The sequence below is a fragment of the Carettochelys insculpta genome, chromosome 2 (genome assembly GCF_033958435.1).
Source record: "Carettochelys insculpta isolate YL-2023 chromosome 2, ASM3395843v1, whole genome shotgun sequence".
Classification (NCBI taxonomy): domain Eukaryota; kingdom Metazoa; phylum Chordata; order Testudines; family Carettochelyidae; genus Carettochelys; species Carettochelys insculpta.
Genome location: NC_134138.1, coordinates 129,837,189 through 129,851,716, shown reverse-complemented (window position 1 = coordinate 129,851,716; position 14,528 = coordinate 129,837,189). Strand labels below are relative to the sequence as shown.

General features: G+C 38.2%; 1 protein-coding gene across 4 annotated transcripts in view; it reads left to right on the top strand.

The window, feature by feature from the left end:
* EXOC2 (exocyst complex component 2) overlaps nucleotides 1-14,528 on the top strand; it is a 193,232-nt gene that overhangs the window by 129,608 nt on the left and 49,096 nt on the right. For 3 of the 4 annotated variants that reach the window (XM_074985926.1, XM_074985927.1, XM_074985928.1), the window contains 3 exons: nucleotides 152-218; nucleotides 3,774-3,890; nucleotides 11,194-11,335. In XM_074985926.1, the coding sequence (XP_074842027.1) occupies nucleotides 152-218; nucleotides 3,774-3,890; nucleotides 11,194-11,335 (326 nt within the window). The remainder of the gene's footprint in view (nucleotides 1-151; nucleotides 219-3,773; nucleotides 3,891-11,193; nucleotides 11,336-14,528) is intronic. The other variant, XM_074985929.1, reaches the window with a different exon arrangement.

Genomic DNA, 14,528 nt, shown 5'->3' with positions numbered 1-14,528 from the left:
TGCCCCAGATCCCTAAATGTGCCCCTCAAGGAATGAGCTCAGAACCCTGGCTTTAGCAAGCCAGTGCTCAAACCACTTATCTCTCTCTCCACCTGTTTGTAGATGCTTATAGCAAAAAGTATACTGAATAGTATTTTTAAAATCTTTTTAGTCTTTCAGTTGATGTTTCATCTCCTGATTTATTTGGAAGCGTTCATGAAGACTCTAGCTTATCTTCTGTAAGTGTGGCTTCTAGTTAAAATGTTTGATTGTGACATTGAAAGTGAAAGTGTGTATTTTGCAAAAAGTTGAGTGTGTATTTTTTAATGTATTTTTTCTAATCTTAAACCAGTTTCTAAAAATAATATAAAAATTTACCAACTGCAAGATTATCAGAAAAGGTAATATTATTAATGTTATCTCAAGCTTTGGATTGGTGGATATACAGTATATTTCATATAGAATCAATGTATGTAAACTGACATAGCTCTGTTGACATCAATGAAGGTAGCAGTGATTTATACCAATTCAGGATCTGGCCCTTGATGTTTAGTTAAAACTCAAGTCAGAACAGCTATATCCCTAAAATGGATAATTAAATCTCCTTTTTATAACAGAGATAAATGTGTAAAATAATATAGTTTGTTTTGGTTGTCATCTTCCTTTATAATAGAATGTTCTGTGATGAATGAGACGAGAAAAAAATTTATTTTTTTTCCATAAAATTTCTCATGTTCAGATTTTTTGGTGCAAGTTGTACTCCCAAGCATTTGATCTAATGCATTCCCATAGAGTACATTTCCCTAACACAAGGGATGTTGAAACATACACAGTTATGCCACTCATCAAATGTATTTGAAGCTCTCATGTTGGTAATAATCTGTTTCCTGCCATTTCTGCAGAATTTAGACACAGACTATGTCTATGCTACTATGTAAACTTGATTTTGTTAAAATCAATTTTATAACACTAGGTTCTATTAATTTGAATTTGAGTATGCTCACCTCCCCACAAAGTCAACTTATTGCTGCCATACTAAAGGGCCAAATATCAACTGTTGCAGCAGTGCATTGTGGGAACCTATCACACAGTTTTTTCAGCCCCATGGCATTCTGGGTATTTTTGCTGGTGCAGCATGGGATAAAAATGCCCTGCCAAGTAGTCACCTTCTCACATATCATTGCCCTCATTCCCCTCCCGTGGAAAGCAAGCAACATTTTTTCAGGGTGAAAGAAGGAAAAGCAGGGAATCCCAGACAAAGAAAAAACAAATAGGCTGGCTTCAGAAGCTGTAATGTGCCAGTCAGGGGACCGCCATAGTGCCCTGGGATCATCCAGGTGTCTGTGTCATCTCAACTGAACCTTCAGCCACCTCCTCCCTTTGAATCCAGAAATGTCCTCCCTGAAAATATACAGTAACCAGGATATAGCTTGAAGAAAGAAGAGACTTCCCCCTGGCAACAGCCAGCCCCCAGAAATCTTTGCCACAAGGGGAGACTTCCCCCCCCCCCCCCCCCCCCCAGCAACAGCCAGCTCACAAAAATCTTTCCTGCCTTTGGAGCCCTCACCGCATTCAAGGCAGGGCATGGTGCTCTCTGGCAGCCTGGTCTGTGCTGTCCTGCAGACTGTGCTTTTATTGGGTTGGGGCTAGCCATGTGATGTGGTTGGGTGCAAGACAGACACTGACTGCATGGCACCTGTAAACGGGGCTCCCAGCCCTGTGCAAATGTGAATCACAGAGAAGTTTCCCTGCCTCTCATACAAGCATGACCCCCATAGCCTACCCACCACAGGCTTCCTGGTGGTGAATTTAAATTTGTGGGCTTCCTGTGCACCTGGAAATCAGTGGAGATGGAAACAGCCAGAGCGAGCAACCATGGGGCATTGTGGGATACATAAGGGACACCACTGGAGGCTAATAAAGTCAATTTAAAGACATGGCATTTCCTCACTAACCTTAATTCAAACTTCTGAATTCGAACTTGACGCTTGATGCAGTCGCTTTCGACGTTGTTATAATATCGAGCTTAGCGCTCCCTAAAATCAACTAAAGGTATTTACAAGGAAAACTGTGACACTGTACAGTTGAGCTGAGTGCCTTAAAATCGATTTTACTATGTAGTGTAGACATGACCACATTTAAGGGAACAACCTATAACCTTTATTTTCATGAGTAGTCTAACTGCAGGTAGTGAATAAAGATGAGTAGAATCAGACTCAGAATTCTTAATTCTGAAATTTAAAAATAGTTACTTATATTGTAATTTTCCAAATGCTGTATGAACATTAACTGATGTGAGTCTATTTTTTCCAATGAAGTCAATGTGACATTTTTTAGAATTTTTTTTCTTCCCCTCCCAAACAAACGGTTCAGTGCTTTCTTAGGGGAAAAAATGCATTGCTAGCAGTCCAATATTTTTGATTAGTTTATAGATTGGAAAAAGAAATTGAGTTAAGAGTGATTTTGAAGCTCCAAGTGAGTTATTAATCAGCAAATGTAAGAAAGAGTACTAATGTCTGTAATTTAATGTATTTGTCACTTAGGGCAGTTTTGATTTGTGGATTCTAAATCATTTCAAGTTACAGTAAGGATTATCCTCCCCCATTTATACATGGAGTGGATGAGGCACTCAGAATATTAAGTGACCAACCTAAGATATTGCAGTATATTTTGTATTTTCATTTGCACTGTTTGTGTTTAATATTGTATATGCAAAGTATGGTAAACTAATCGAAGTAGCAGGCAAATTAATTAGTACACATTGATTACACCAGTAGTTGTGCATTTCTGGTTGATAAAACTATTGGGAATGTATCAGGAACTGCAGATTTCATTCTTTGTAAGATATTGCTGTCCTTCAAACCTCCCAGGGTAATTCTTCCTAAGATTTTTTTTTCATTTTTTTAAAATCACTTTGCAAATGATCATGCTGAAGTCTCTTCTGAGGTAGGAAAGTATTTTTCAGATAGGAAAACTGAGAGATTTAAGTGTCTGTGTACAGTTGCACTTCAAAATCACCATAAGAGCTGAGTTTATAATTTGGGAGTTCCTATCTCCCAGGTACCTCCTGAGGAAAAATTAGACTTTGCCTTCTCTCCCAGGTATCATATTGGTGCACCAGTCCCAGGGACCAACAGTCTTGATGTCCTCTCATTCAGTATATATTTTGAACCATATTAGATTTTTAAAATAAAATAATTGAAGAGTAGAGAGAACTTAGAATGTTTCATGTTTATATGCAGAAATGATTGAGTTCTGTCAGTCTTTTGATTTAGTTTAATGCAGAGGAGAGGAATCCATTTGTTTAACTGTTTTCCTTTCTTTGCTCAAGTGTTAAAACTGAATTCTTCAGCCAGTTTCATATGAAAGTGAAGAATTTGGTTTCAATTTATGGTGGTCATCATTTTTAACAAGTTATGAAAATCATAGTAAAATGTAGAAACCACTTCTTGGAAAGCTGTTTGTGACTTACTTTTTGGAATGGGATCTGAATCACAGATCTATATTAGTCACAGTTATTCAAGTGAATTCTTTCAGATGTCAGAGCCCATAAGAAAAAGCGCCCTTATTGACTTAGTGCACCCAGTGTTAGCCAGGTTTTAGGGTTTTGTTTACAATACTATTTGTTAGCTATATTTTATTTATCGGGATGTTTATCATACAACTGTTGTCATGCAAGTCAACAAAACATTTTCCATGATCAAAATATATATAAACATAAAAGCACATTTATCCCAGATATTTCTTTCCTACTTAGTGATCATTTTTCTTCCCAAAAACTTCTCTTGATTTAGGAGGAAAGGCTTTTAATTGTACTCAGTAACTGCCGCTACCTTGAACGTCATACTTTCATAAATATAGCTGAACACTTCGAGAAACACAGCTTCCAAGGAGTTGAAAAAATAACTCAAGTAAGCAAGAATATTCAAATGAAATTGCTAAACAAGTATAATTACTTTGCATGGAAAGATTTTTTTTCTTTTCACAAATATTCAATGAAGTATTTGCACAATCTCCCAGAATAAATATTACTTGAACCTGCTATAAGTGAGTGGGACTTTAGGCATTCATTTAAAAAATATGTTAATAATAATAATAATAATAATAATAATAATGTCTATATGGTGTGTGTGGTTGAAATAAGTAGTGTAACAAAATGTGAGTACATGTTAAAGATTTGTATGTTCATAGGTAATGTTTATCTGATTTCTAAGTAAAACTTCTTAATGACACTGTTTTCTTGATGCAGAACATAAAAAGATCGTAATCTCAGAATACACTTGATAAATTAAATAATCTACTAATCTCTACTACTGACAGCTCTTGTTCATAAACTAGATCAGGGATTTTTTTTCAAAGAACGAAAATGTCAAGGTGGGCGGTAATAGATGTCTCATTTTCCTGCCTTTTTGTAATGATTAATCATTTTTTATGAGAAATGTTATGACTGAGAATCTTTATGGCCATATAGTTAGTTTATTTCCAGAAATGTTTGTTGTTTGAAAGTAAAATGCTATCTCTTCCAGTACAGACAGTCCAGTACTGTACAAACTAGTGCTTCTACTACATAATGAACTCTCACAGCCATTCCAGTGTGTGTGTTTCAGCTTCTGTGGCTGGAGTAATTTTGAAATCATTCTAGTAGGGTCTGAAATGATTTGCATTGTTAGTGTAGTATACAAAATTACTGTAGATAACTCTATTTGTGCAAAACTATCCTGAAATGCTTAGTAAAGTGCTGAGTTGGGTACTGGTAGGATATTGTGGTGACTTTGTAGGCAAATGAGGTACCCATTTTATATTCAGCAATGGCTCTGGAATAGCCACATCAAAGTATTGTTCTTAAAGTCTGGTATTTTTATAAAGAACAAAATTCAAATATTGAAGCCACTAAACAATTTTAAATCCACATTAACCATTTCATTACCAGGGACAATGCAGTACTGTATATAGAGCACATATAGGCAGTACCCAATAGTATGTATAGTGTTAAGTGATATTTGCCTCAGAGTTCTAAAGGAACTCATGTGAAATTGCAAAACTACTTACTGTAGTGTGCCACTCATTGCTTAAATCAGACTCTATATCAGATGAAGATCACTAATGTCACAATTTTTTTTAAAAAAGACTCGGTGATTCCTGTAAATTACGGGTCAGTAAGCATAACTTCAGTACCAAGCTAACTGATTAAAACTACAGTAAAGAACAGAATAATCAGACACAGGGCTGAACACTAAGATGGGGAAGAGTCGTCCTGGCTTTTGAAAAGGGAAATCTTGCCTCACTGATCTGCTTGAATTCTTTGAGGGTGTCGACGTGTGTGGACTAACGTGATCCTGTTGGGCTAGTATACGTAGACTTTCCAAAAGCCTTTGACCAGGTCCTACGCCAGAGATGCTTAAGTAAAGTAGGCAGCTCTGATAAAAAGGAAGGTCCTCTCATGGATTAAAAGGAGAAAACAGATAGGAATAAATGGTGAGATTTCACAAAGGAAGGAGACATATATTGGGATCCCCTGATCTGTATTTAGGCCTGTGCTGCTAAATACGTTCATGAATGATCTGGGAAAGGGGGTAAACAATAAGGTAGCAAAGTTGCAGATAATACAAAATTAGTGAAGACAGGTCCAGAGCTGACTTCGAAGATTTTTCAAAGGGATCTCACAAAACTTGGTCACTGGGCAACAAAATAGCAGGTGAATTTTATCATTGATAAAGTCAAAGTAATTTACAATAGAAAACTAATCCTGACTATTAATATGAAATTATGGGTTCTAATTTAGCTGTCACCATTTAAGAAAGATTTTGAAGTCATCCTATATAGTTGTCTGAAAACATCTGCTCAGTGTGCTACAGCAGTCAAGAAAGCTAACAGAATGTTAGGAAAGGCATAGTTAATAAAAGGGAAAACGCACAGTGCCACTATCTAACTCTGTTGCACACCCACACCTTCAATACTTTGTACAATTCTGATTGTCCTGTTTTAAAAAAAGACATTAGAATTGGAAAAGGTAAAGAAAAGGGCAACAAAAGTGTTCGGGGTATGGAACAGCTTTCATTTGGAGGGGTGGGGAAAGGATTAATTTAGAATAGAGGGGACTGAATGGGGTTAGGATAGTCCATAAAATCATGAATAGTGTGGCAAAAGTGAATACAGTGTTGTTTACCCCTTCACATAGCACAAGAACCAGGGGTCACTTTGTGAGGCAGTAGCTTTTAAAGAAACATTATAAAATAATTCTTCCTGCAACACAGAGTCAGCCTATGGAATTTGTTATCATGGAATGAAGTAAAGGCTAAAATTATAACTGGATTTTAAAAAGATAATTAGATAAATTCATGGAGCCAAAATGGTCAGGTACTCAACTCCAAGCTTTGGGTGCCCATGAAGCCCTGATTGCCAGAAGCTGGAACTTGCGGAGAGGGAATTCATTACTCAGTAAGGCTGTGTCTACATGAGCCCCCTCCTTTCAGAAGAGCCATGTTAATGAGGGAGTTTGAAAGATGCTAATGAGGCACTTGCATGAATATGCAGTGCTTCATTAGCATAACGGCAGCTGTGGCAATTCGAAAGTGCCGCTTTCGAATCACGTGCTGCCTGTGTAGCCGGGGGCCTTTTGAAACAACACCTCCCCTCAGCCCCCGGTCTTCAAAAGCCCTTTCTTCCCATTTCTTTTGGGAAGATTATTTTTGTTTTGGGAACTTATTTTTTTTAAAATCCGGTTATAATTTTAGCCTTTACTTCATTCCAGGTTAACAAATTCCATAGTTGACTGTGTGTTGCAGGAAGAACTATTTTATAATGTTTCTTTAGAAGCTACTGCCTCACGAAGTGACCCCTGGTTCTTGTGCTGTGTGATGGGCTAAATAACACTTTATTCACTTTTGCCATAATAGTCGTGATTTTATAGACTATCATAACCTCCTTCAGTCTCGTCTATTCTAAAATAATCCTCTTTATATTTTTTTTTTTCAAATGAAAGCTGTTCCATAATTACACTTGCCATTTGTTTTGGGAAGAAGGGGCTCTCAAAGACTGAGGGGGTTGTTTCTAAAGGCTCTTGGCTACAAAGGCAGCAGGCAATTCGAAAGCAGCACTTTCGAATCGCCATGGCTGCCGTTATGGTAATGAGGCACTGCATATTCATGGCAGCACCTCCTTAGCATCTTTCAAACTCCCTCATTAACATGCCCCTTCCAAAGGAAAGGGGCTCATGTGGACACAGCCTAAGTGTCCTGTTCTGTTCATTCCTTCTGAAGTGTCAGTCACTGACCAGTGTCAGATGACAGGATGCTGACCCAGCACAGCTGTTTCATAAATATTCTTAGGGAAATCATGGGGACCATATGAATAGTTACATTATCCTCTTAAGTGTTCATCGGCCAGTTTAGAAACCAACTATGTTTTCTAGCACTGAGTGCTCATTTAATAACATTAAAAGTTTAATATTGCACAAATAGTATTAAAAATAAAATAGTATTTTGTCTGCAGTTATTGTTTTTGGGAATTGCTGTGTCCTCTAATTCCTTGTGGACAGATTAGAGGTCAGATTAGATTCTCATGATGGTCCCCTCTGACCTTTAAAGTCTGAGTCTGAGCTGATTCATCTAGGCATATTTCCACATTAATGCCCTGAGGTATTGAACAGTTATGGTTACTGTTCTTTTTTTGACTATTCAAAGCATCTTCAGACCTTCTTTCATATCCCTTGTAATAGGTTTACATAGATTCATTATCATATGCAGTGGTGTGTTCAGCTATTCAGGAGTAAGGCCAGATAAAGAGAAATATGGGACGTAACAGCTGCTATCTGTACTGACAAATCTCCTTTCTCCTGTAGTTAAGTAGAATTATCCTGTGTGTTATAGTACCACAGATAAGCTTAGACAAGTGAGAAACATCAACCATAGCCTGTAACTTTATTCTTACACAATCTGTACCATCTCTAGGGAATACACCATACTATGTTGTAGATGTAATCAAGCAATTCCAGGGAGAAGTTATACACATTTTGTAGCATTAAACACTTGTTATTGGAAACCTGCCAAAATTCTGAAAGGGTTTTTATCTTAACAGTTCTAAGTTGTACTGAATAGTTCCTGACTTCACTCGAGTGCAAAAAGCTAGCCCAGTTAAACATTATCTTGATTCATCATCATCATCATCAATAACTGTGGGGTCAGCGCCCATTGGGGTCCGTTGCCACTCTCATTATTCCTTTCCATTGTTCCCTGTCCAGTGCGGAGTGGCTTAGGTTCTGTAGACTAGCTTTGCACCAATCTACTATATCACTTATCCATTCTCTGTGGGGTCTGCCTCTCCTATTCTAACCATCCACTATGCTGAATACCAGGGTCTTGATTTTTCGTCCATTGTTCATTCTGCAAATATGCCCAAATAGTTGTAGCTTCCATTTTATAACTTTCTGCAGCAGGTTATCTTTCAGCTGTATCTTTCTACATAATTCCTCACTGGTGACCTGCATCCATCCTGTTCTCAGAATCTTTCTATAACAACTCCTTTTGAACGCCAGTATTCTTCTTTTTGAATCTTTTGTTATCCTTTCGTTTCATTTCATCTCACATCCATACAACATGCTGCTGAATACGCACGTCTTCAAGATGCTCAGCTTCATTCTTAAGCTAATTGTCTTGCTTTTCCAGATCTTATCCATCACCTTCAAACTTGCTCTTGCTTTCACTATTCTAGTCGCTGTTTCCTTCTTACAGTCTAGATTATAGGTTGTTTCTCCCCAGATATGAGAACTTCTCCAAGTTTTCTAGTCCAATTCCATCTACACTGATCTTCCTTCGTATTTCCTTATCTCCAAATACCATTGTTTTTGTTTCATTGATGTTCATAATCAGTCTGTACCGTTTCCCTTCTTCGTTTAGCACCTGCACCATTTTCCCTAGCTTCTCCTCATCTTCCTTTGCCCAGAATATTTCACTGTAAGGTAGTATAAAACACTTGTGTGTAAGAAATACTATTCTTTTATAAAAGACCAGAAGATTCACTGGTGGGAGCCATAGTAACCTTATTGCTAAATGTTACAAGCTGAATTGATTAAGATACTTCTCGGGTTTTTTTTTCTTTAATAAGTTGATAGGGGATATTGACGCTTCATTATGGTGTTTGTGGGGCAGGAGTAGTCTCCTGTGTAGTAGGCATTTAAGGAAATATTTCTGTTGACTTCAGTGGCCATCAGCCATCAGCATTCCTAAGTTCCACTACATTCACTGTTCATTGAGTGACTAATGTCAAATTACTTGACCACTGTTCTGAAAACTTAGCTCTCCATAACCGATGCACAAATTTTATACCACAGAGGGCCGTGCTGGGAGCTTCCCAAGATCCTGAGAGCCACCACTAATTTGAAAAAAATATATACATACACGCGCACACTATTTGAATTGAAGATGAACCCACACATCTCTTTTTTTATGGAGTCCTATAAGCGTACACATGCCTTTCCAAATCACATAGACTCAGACTTGAGCTCTTGAGCACTCCAGAAGTGGAGGGCGTTTGTAATGGAAGAGGTGTGATAGGTCTCAGAGAGGGTTGTCCCCTTTACAGACATTCAAAGTTCCACAGGAACAGGTGGTATAGAGGGAGGGAATTGCGTCCCTGGCCTTTTCCTGAAGCCCAGTTCTCACTGCCCTCTGCAAGTTCCCCTCCTACTGGTCTCCTTAGCTCCATGTTATGGTCCTTCATGTTTCTCAGCTGTTGGACTCACTTTCGACAAACCTTAAGAGATTCACTGCATGGAGAAAGCAGGGGTGTGGTGCTCCTGAGCATCAGTTTCTTCAGTTGGATTCCTCTGCTGCTGGGAGCTTCTATGTTCCCACCAGTATAGCTAATTCCTTCCATATGCTATGTCCTGCTCAAGAAACCTTCTCCCACCATATACGCCCCCATCATATTTAATGATTTGTGATCAGTGTGTTCAGGAACATCTTTACAAGAGGGATATAAGAGGAGGAGGCAGAGCAACAGAAACATTAATGACTTCCTTCTTGCTTCAGTCAATGATTGATCAGGTGGTTTTCAGCACAGGGACTCCTATCTGTTAAGTCTTAATGAGAAGAAGGAAGTGAAGTGTTCAAGGGTTTTTCAACCCTGCCTTTATTTCTGTTCTGGGTTACTCTTGAGCCTTCCCTTCTCCCTGGAATCCCTCCCATCCTGGAAGTCCCTAAACCCCACAGTGACTGAAAATAGTGCTCAGTGACATTTTAAAAGCTTTACTTTGAAATCTGATAAGCTCATCACCATAAATATGTTTAACACATTTCCATGTTTTCTGCATCACTTGTTTATGTAGCATTGATGGTGATACCAGGATGTTAACTTTTTACTACCACTGGTATTGTCTACACTTCAGGTTTCATATTATGTTTTGAAGCTGCTTTAGAAAATGTAGCTGCCTTATGCTGTCTTAGTAAGATGAAAATACTTTGCAGTATTGAAAGATAGGCAGTCTTTAAATATAACTAGCTAGTGGAACATACACATACATGTATCTCATTGACTAATCTTTTTGTAAGTGTATTTCGTGGTTTAGTTACTTTATTTGGCGGTTTCAATAACTGTAGTGCTTGTATTCATGCAAAGGAAAGAAGAGCACATCCTTGCTCCATGTTGTCCACAAAAGAACTGCAGCTTATTGTTTTGTTGTACAAGGATACTTTAAAATAGCACTTGCAATGAACTTTGAGTAAACTGCTAGGAGCTTACAGGTCTCTGTAAAGAAGCTGATCTTTTCGAACGAATTAAACTCTATATACAATGAATATTTTAAAAAATCCACATTTGCTTTAGGTAGGATAAAAATATGGTAAGGAATGTCAGGCCATAAGCCTTGAATCGTGTTCCTATTGAAGTCTCTGGCAAAATTACCATTGCCTTCAGGGATGCAGGATCAAAATTTAAATTACGGAGTTAGGAAGAAATTGTGCTTATGGAGTTTCTTACACCTTTCTGTGAAGCATCAGATACTGGCTACATTTAAAAAAAGGGTATGGGACTAGTTTGCCCAACGATATGATCAGTATGGAAATTCTTACTCAAAGAAATATTGTGTAAAATTATAAGGTTGTAAGCATACAGCTTATTTCCTAAAATTCAAAGAGAAGACAAGCCTAAACTGGTGGCTATTGTTCTTGCTTTCCTAGTAAGTAGATAAATGTGCTTTTCTTTTTGCTTTGATTTTAGATTAGTATGGAATCTTTAAAGGAGCTGGATCAAAGACTGTTTGAAACTTACATTGAATTGAAGGCAGATCCTATAGTTGGCTCATTAGAACCTGGCATTTATGCGGGGTATTTTGATTGGAAAGACTGTCTCATTCCAACAGGTAAATATCTGTTTAACAACTGTGTAATTATTCTAACAGACTGAGATGAGTTGAGAGTTAAAAATGTGATGTTTAATTACAAACCGTTTTCTTGTCTCATTTTTCTTAACATTTGTGAAAATTTCATTGAAAGTTGTTTTTTGGTGGGTTTACTTTATAATTCCTGAATCTTTTCAAATGCCCTTAACAGCATTTTTATCAGATATTTTAATGTTTGTTTTTCATTATGATTCTGCTTCATTGCTGATGTATAATTCCATTATACAGTGAACTCTTTCATATCCAGCAGTCTATTATCCAGAACTCTCAAATAACCAGCTTTCACTTTTGAGACACTTTTCAAGAGGCCTGCTTTTCAAAGATGGTGTCTTCAGCACTTTCTGAAAAACAAGTCCCTTCAAGATAAATCCTCATAGGAACCCCCCAAAAGTGAAGCACTCACAATCATTAGTCACTTTTGAAAATCTTAGTCAATATCTAATGCAAATCAGTTGTAAACAATGTATTGTGCACAGTTTAAAAAGGGATTTTTTTTTAGTTATTTTCAGTAAAGCTTTGACTGAACACAGAGCTATGTGGATTTTGGCCAAATACTTTATATGGATCTTTTTGTAAAAATCAAAGAGTCAGTAGAACTTTTAACTACTAAAAAGTTTGATAGTAACAGGAAATTGTAGTGTCGTGTATGAATCAGGAGTTACACTAGCTGCCCACTGAGGCTGGAATCTCTCAGGTCATAGGGTTCTCTCTCCTTCAGCCTGACTTTGTCATTTGTAGCATTTCTAAGTACTTAGGGCATTTTCATTAGTGGAGTTTATAAAGCACATAGCTTAGATTGGAATCTTGCAAACTAAGATTTGTTAAATTTGTGTGCTGAAACTGTGGCTGATCACACTTAGAGTGTGTTATACTTGACATTACTGTAGGTCCTCCCAGCAGCACATGGAGATAAGGAAAAACCCAAAGTATTTGTGCTGCCGTACCCCTACAATGTGATGGATTACTATAGATATGTACTACTTAGCTTTCTCTAGCACCTTGTCAAAGGGCCAAGCAAGTTAAAAGGCCTGGGGCTCCCAGTCATCACCACCACTACACTGTCAGCAGCTGATGCCCTGGCTCCTTGAAATTGCCACAAAAGCCCTGTGCTGCACACAAGGGTACAGAGCCAGGCCTCCTCTCACTTTGCCCAGGGCCCCAGCAAGTCCCTCCGCCACCCTAAACCCTCGTAGTGGAGTAGGCCACCAACCTCATCTCTTCTGTTTACTTTAGAGTCAGGGATCTTCCTGCAAGTGAATGGACCCTGCTTAAATTTCCAGTGTCCTACTTCGCCAGCCTGAAAGCTGGAAGTGTTAAGGAATGTACAGTGATTCCTCCTTCATCCACTCCAACTCAGTTGATAAGACCAAGCCTACTGTGATTTTCACCCAGTCCTGTAATGGCTTTTTTTTCCCCCAAGCAAATGATTTCGTATTTATGCTGGAAAAGTGGATCATATTTATTGTTGTTGAAAGATGGTCTTATTCTGACTTCAGCCAAATAGCAGTGAATTATGGTTCCATATATTTTATCCTTTGAAGATAAAATTAGGATGTGACTGGGAAAAACACCCTCTTGGAGATGGAGAAAAATGCATAGGTAATGGGAACTGAAAAAGGAGAAGTTGCCACTAAAAGGATTCATAAGTTAATTAACATATCCACCATTCAAATGCAAAAATCCTCTAACTTGTACGCTAATTGTAACAGATTTTTTTTTTAAATCAACAATGACAAACAATGCAGTGAAAACAAGAGCTTAATGAAAACCTGAAAGAGGGATAAATACCCAAAGTACTGACATATTCATAGGGTAGGGAGAGACCTCAGGAGGTAATTGAGTCCAACACACTGCTGAAAGCAGAACCAATCCCAACTAAATCAACCCAGCCAAAGCTTTGTGAAGCTGGAACTTAGACGTCTAGGGAAGGAGATTCCACCACCTCCCTAGTTAAGCTATTTCAGAGCTTTACCACTCTCCTAATGAAATAGTTTTTCTTAATACCTAACCTAGATCTCCCCCACCGCAACTTTATTCTGTCATCCTTCACCACTGAGAGTGGCTTGGTTCCATCCTCGTTAGAACCGCCCTTCAGGTAGTTGAAGGCTGCTATCAAATCCCATTTTATTCTTCTTTTCTGAAGACTAAATGAGCCCAAATCCCTCAGCCGCTACTCAAAGTCATGCACTCCAGCCCCCTAATCCTTTGTTTTGCCCTCCACTGGACTCTGTCCAGTGCATCCACATCCTTTCTCTAACTGGGGGGACCAGAACTGGATGCAGTAATCCAGATGCGGCCCAACCAGTGACAAATGAAGGATAACAACTTATCTAAATCTGCTGCTAGTGCTCCTACCAATGCATCCCAGAATGTTGTTAGCCTTCTCGGATACAAGGGCACACTCTTGGCTCATACCCAGCTTCTCATCCACTGTAATCCCCAGATCCTTTTCTGCAGAACTGCTGCTTTGCCAGTTGGTTCCCAGCCTGTAAAATTGCTTGGGATTGCTCCATCCTAAGTGCAAGACTCTGCATTTGTCCTTATTGAACCTCATCACATTTCTTTTGACTCGATTTGTGTAGATCTCCCTGCCTCTATTGCTACCCTGGAGTGTATCTCCTTCTCCCCGTAGTCTAAGAATCTTTCCTTTTGCCACTTACAAAGTATTTAATACTTTCCAGTCTAGGTATGGGATTAAAAATGTCTTACTTAATCTGAACAAAATAACAATATCCGGTTGACAGGGAACTAACAACACAATTCTTAGCACGCCATTCTGTTAGACTGAATCATTAAAAAGTCCCAAGAGTTAATCTGGTGAATCATGGGAAAATATATTTTTAATGCCATCAACTTTTTAAGTACAATGCCTGGATGAAATTAATATCTGCTCTTAAAAATCCTTTACTAATGCTAACTTAAAAATTTTGATTTGAGTCGTTGAACTTGATGAATAGATTTTAACTGTTTTATGCGAGATTGTCACAAAAGTTGATGCCATTGAGGGAGAGGGAGAACTTCAGCAGTGCAGAATGGTCTGGACAAAGTGTCAAAATGGTGTGAAATAAGGAGGATGAAATTCAGATCTCTCACGTAGGAAGAAACAATTAGTTTCACGCATACAAAATGGGAAATGACTGCCTAGGTATTAGTA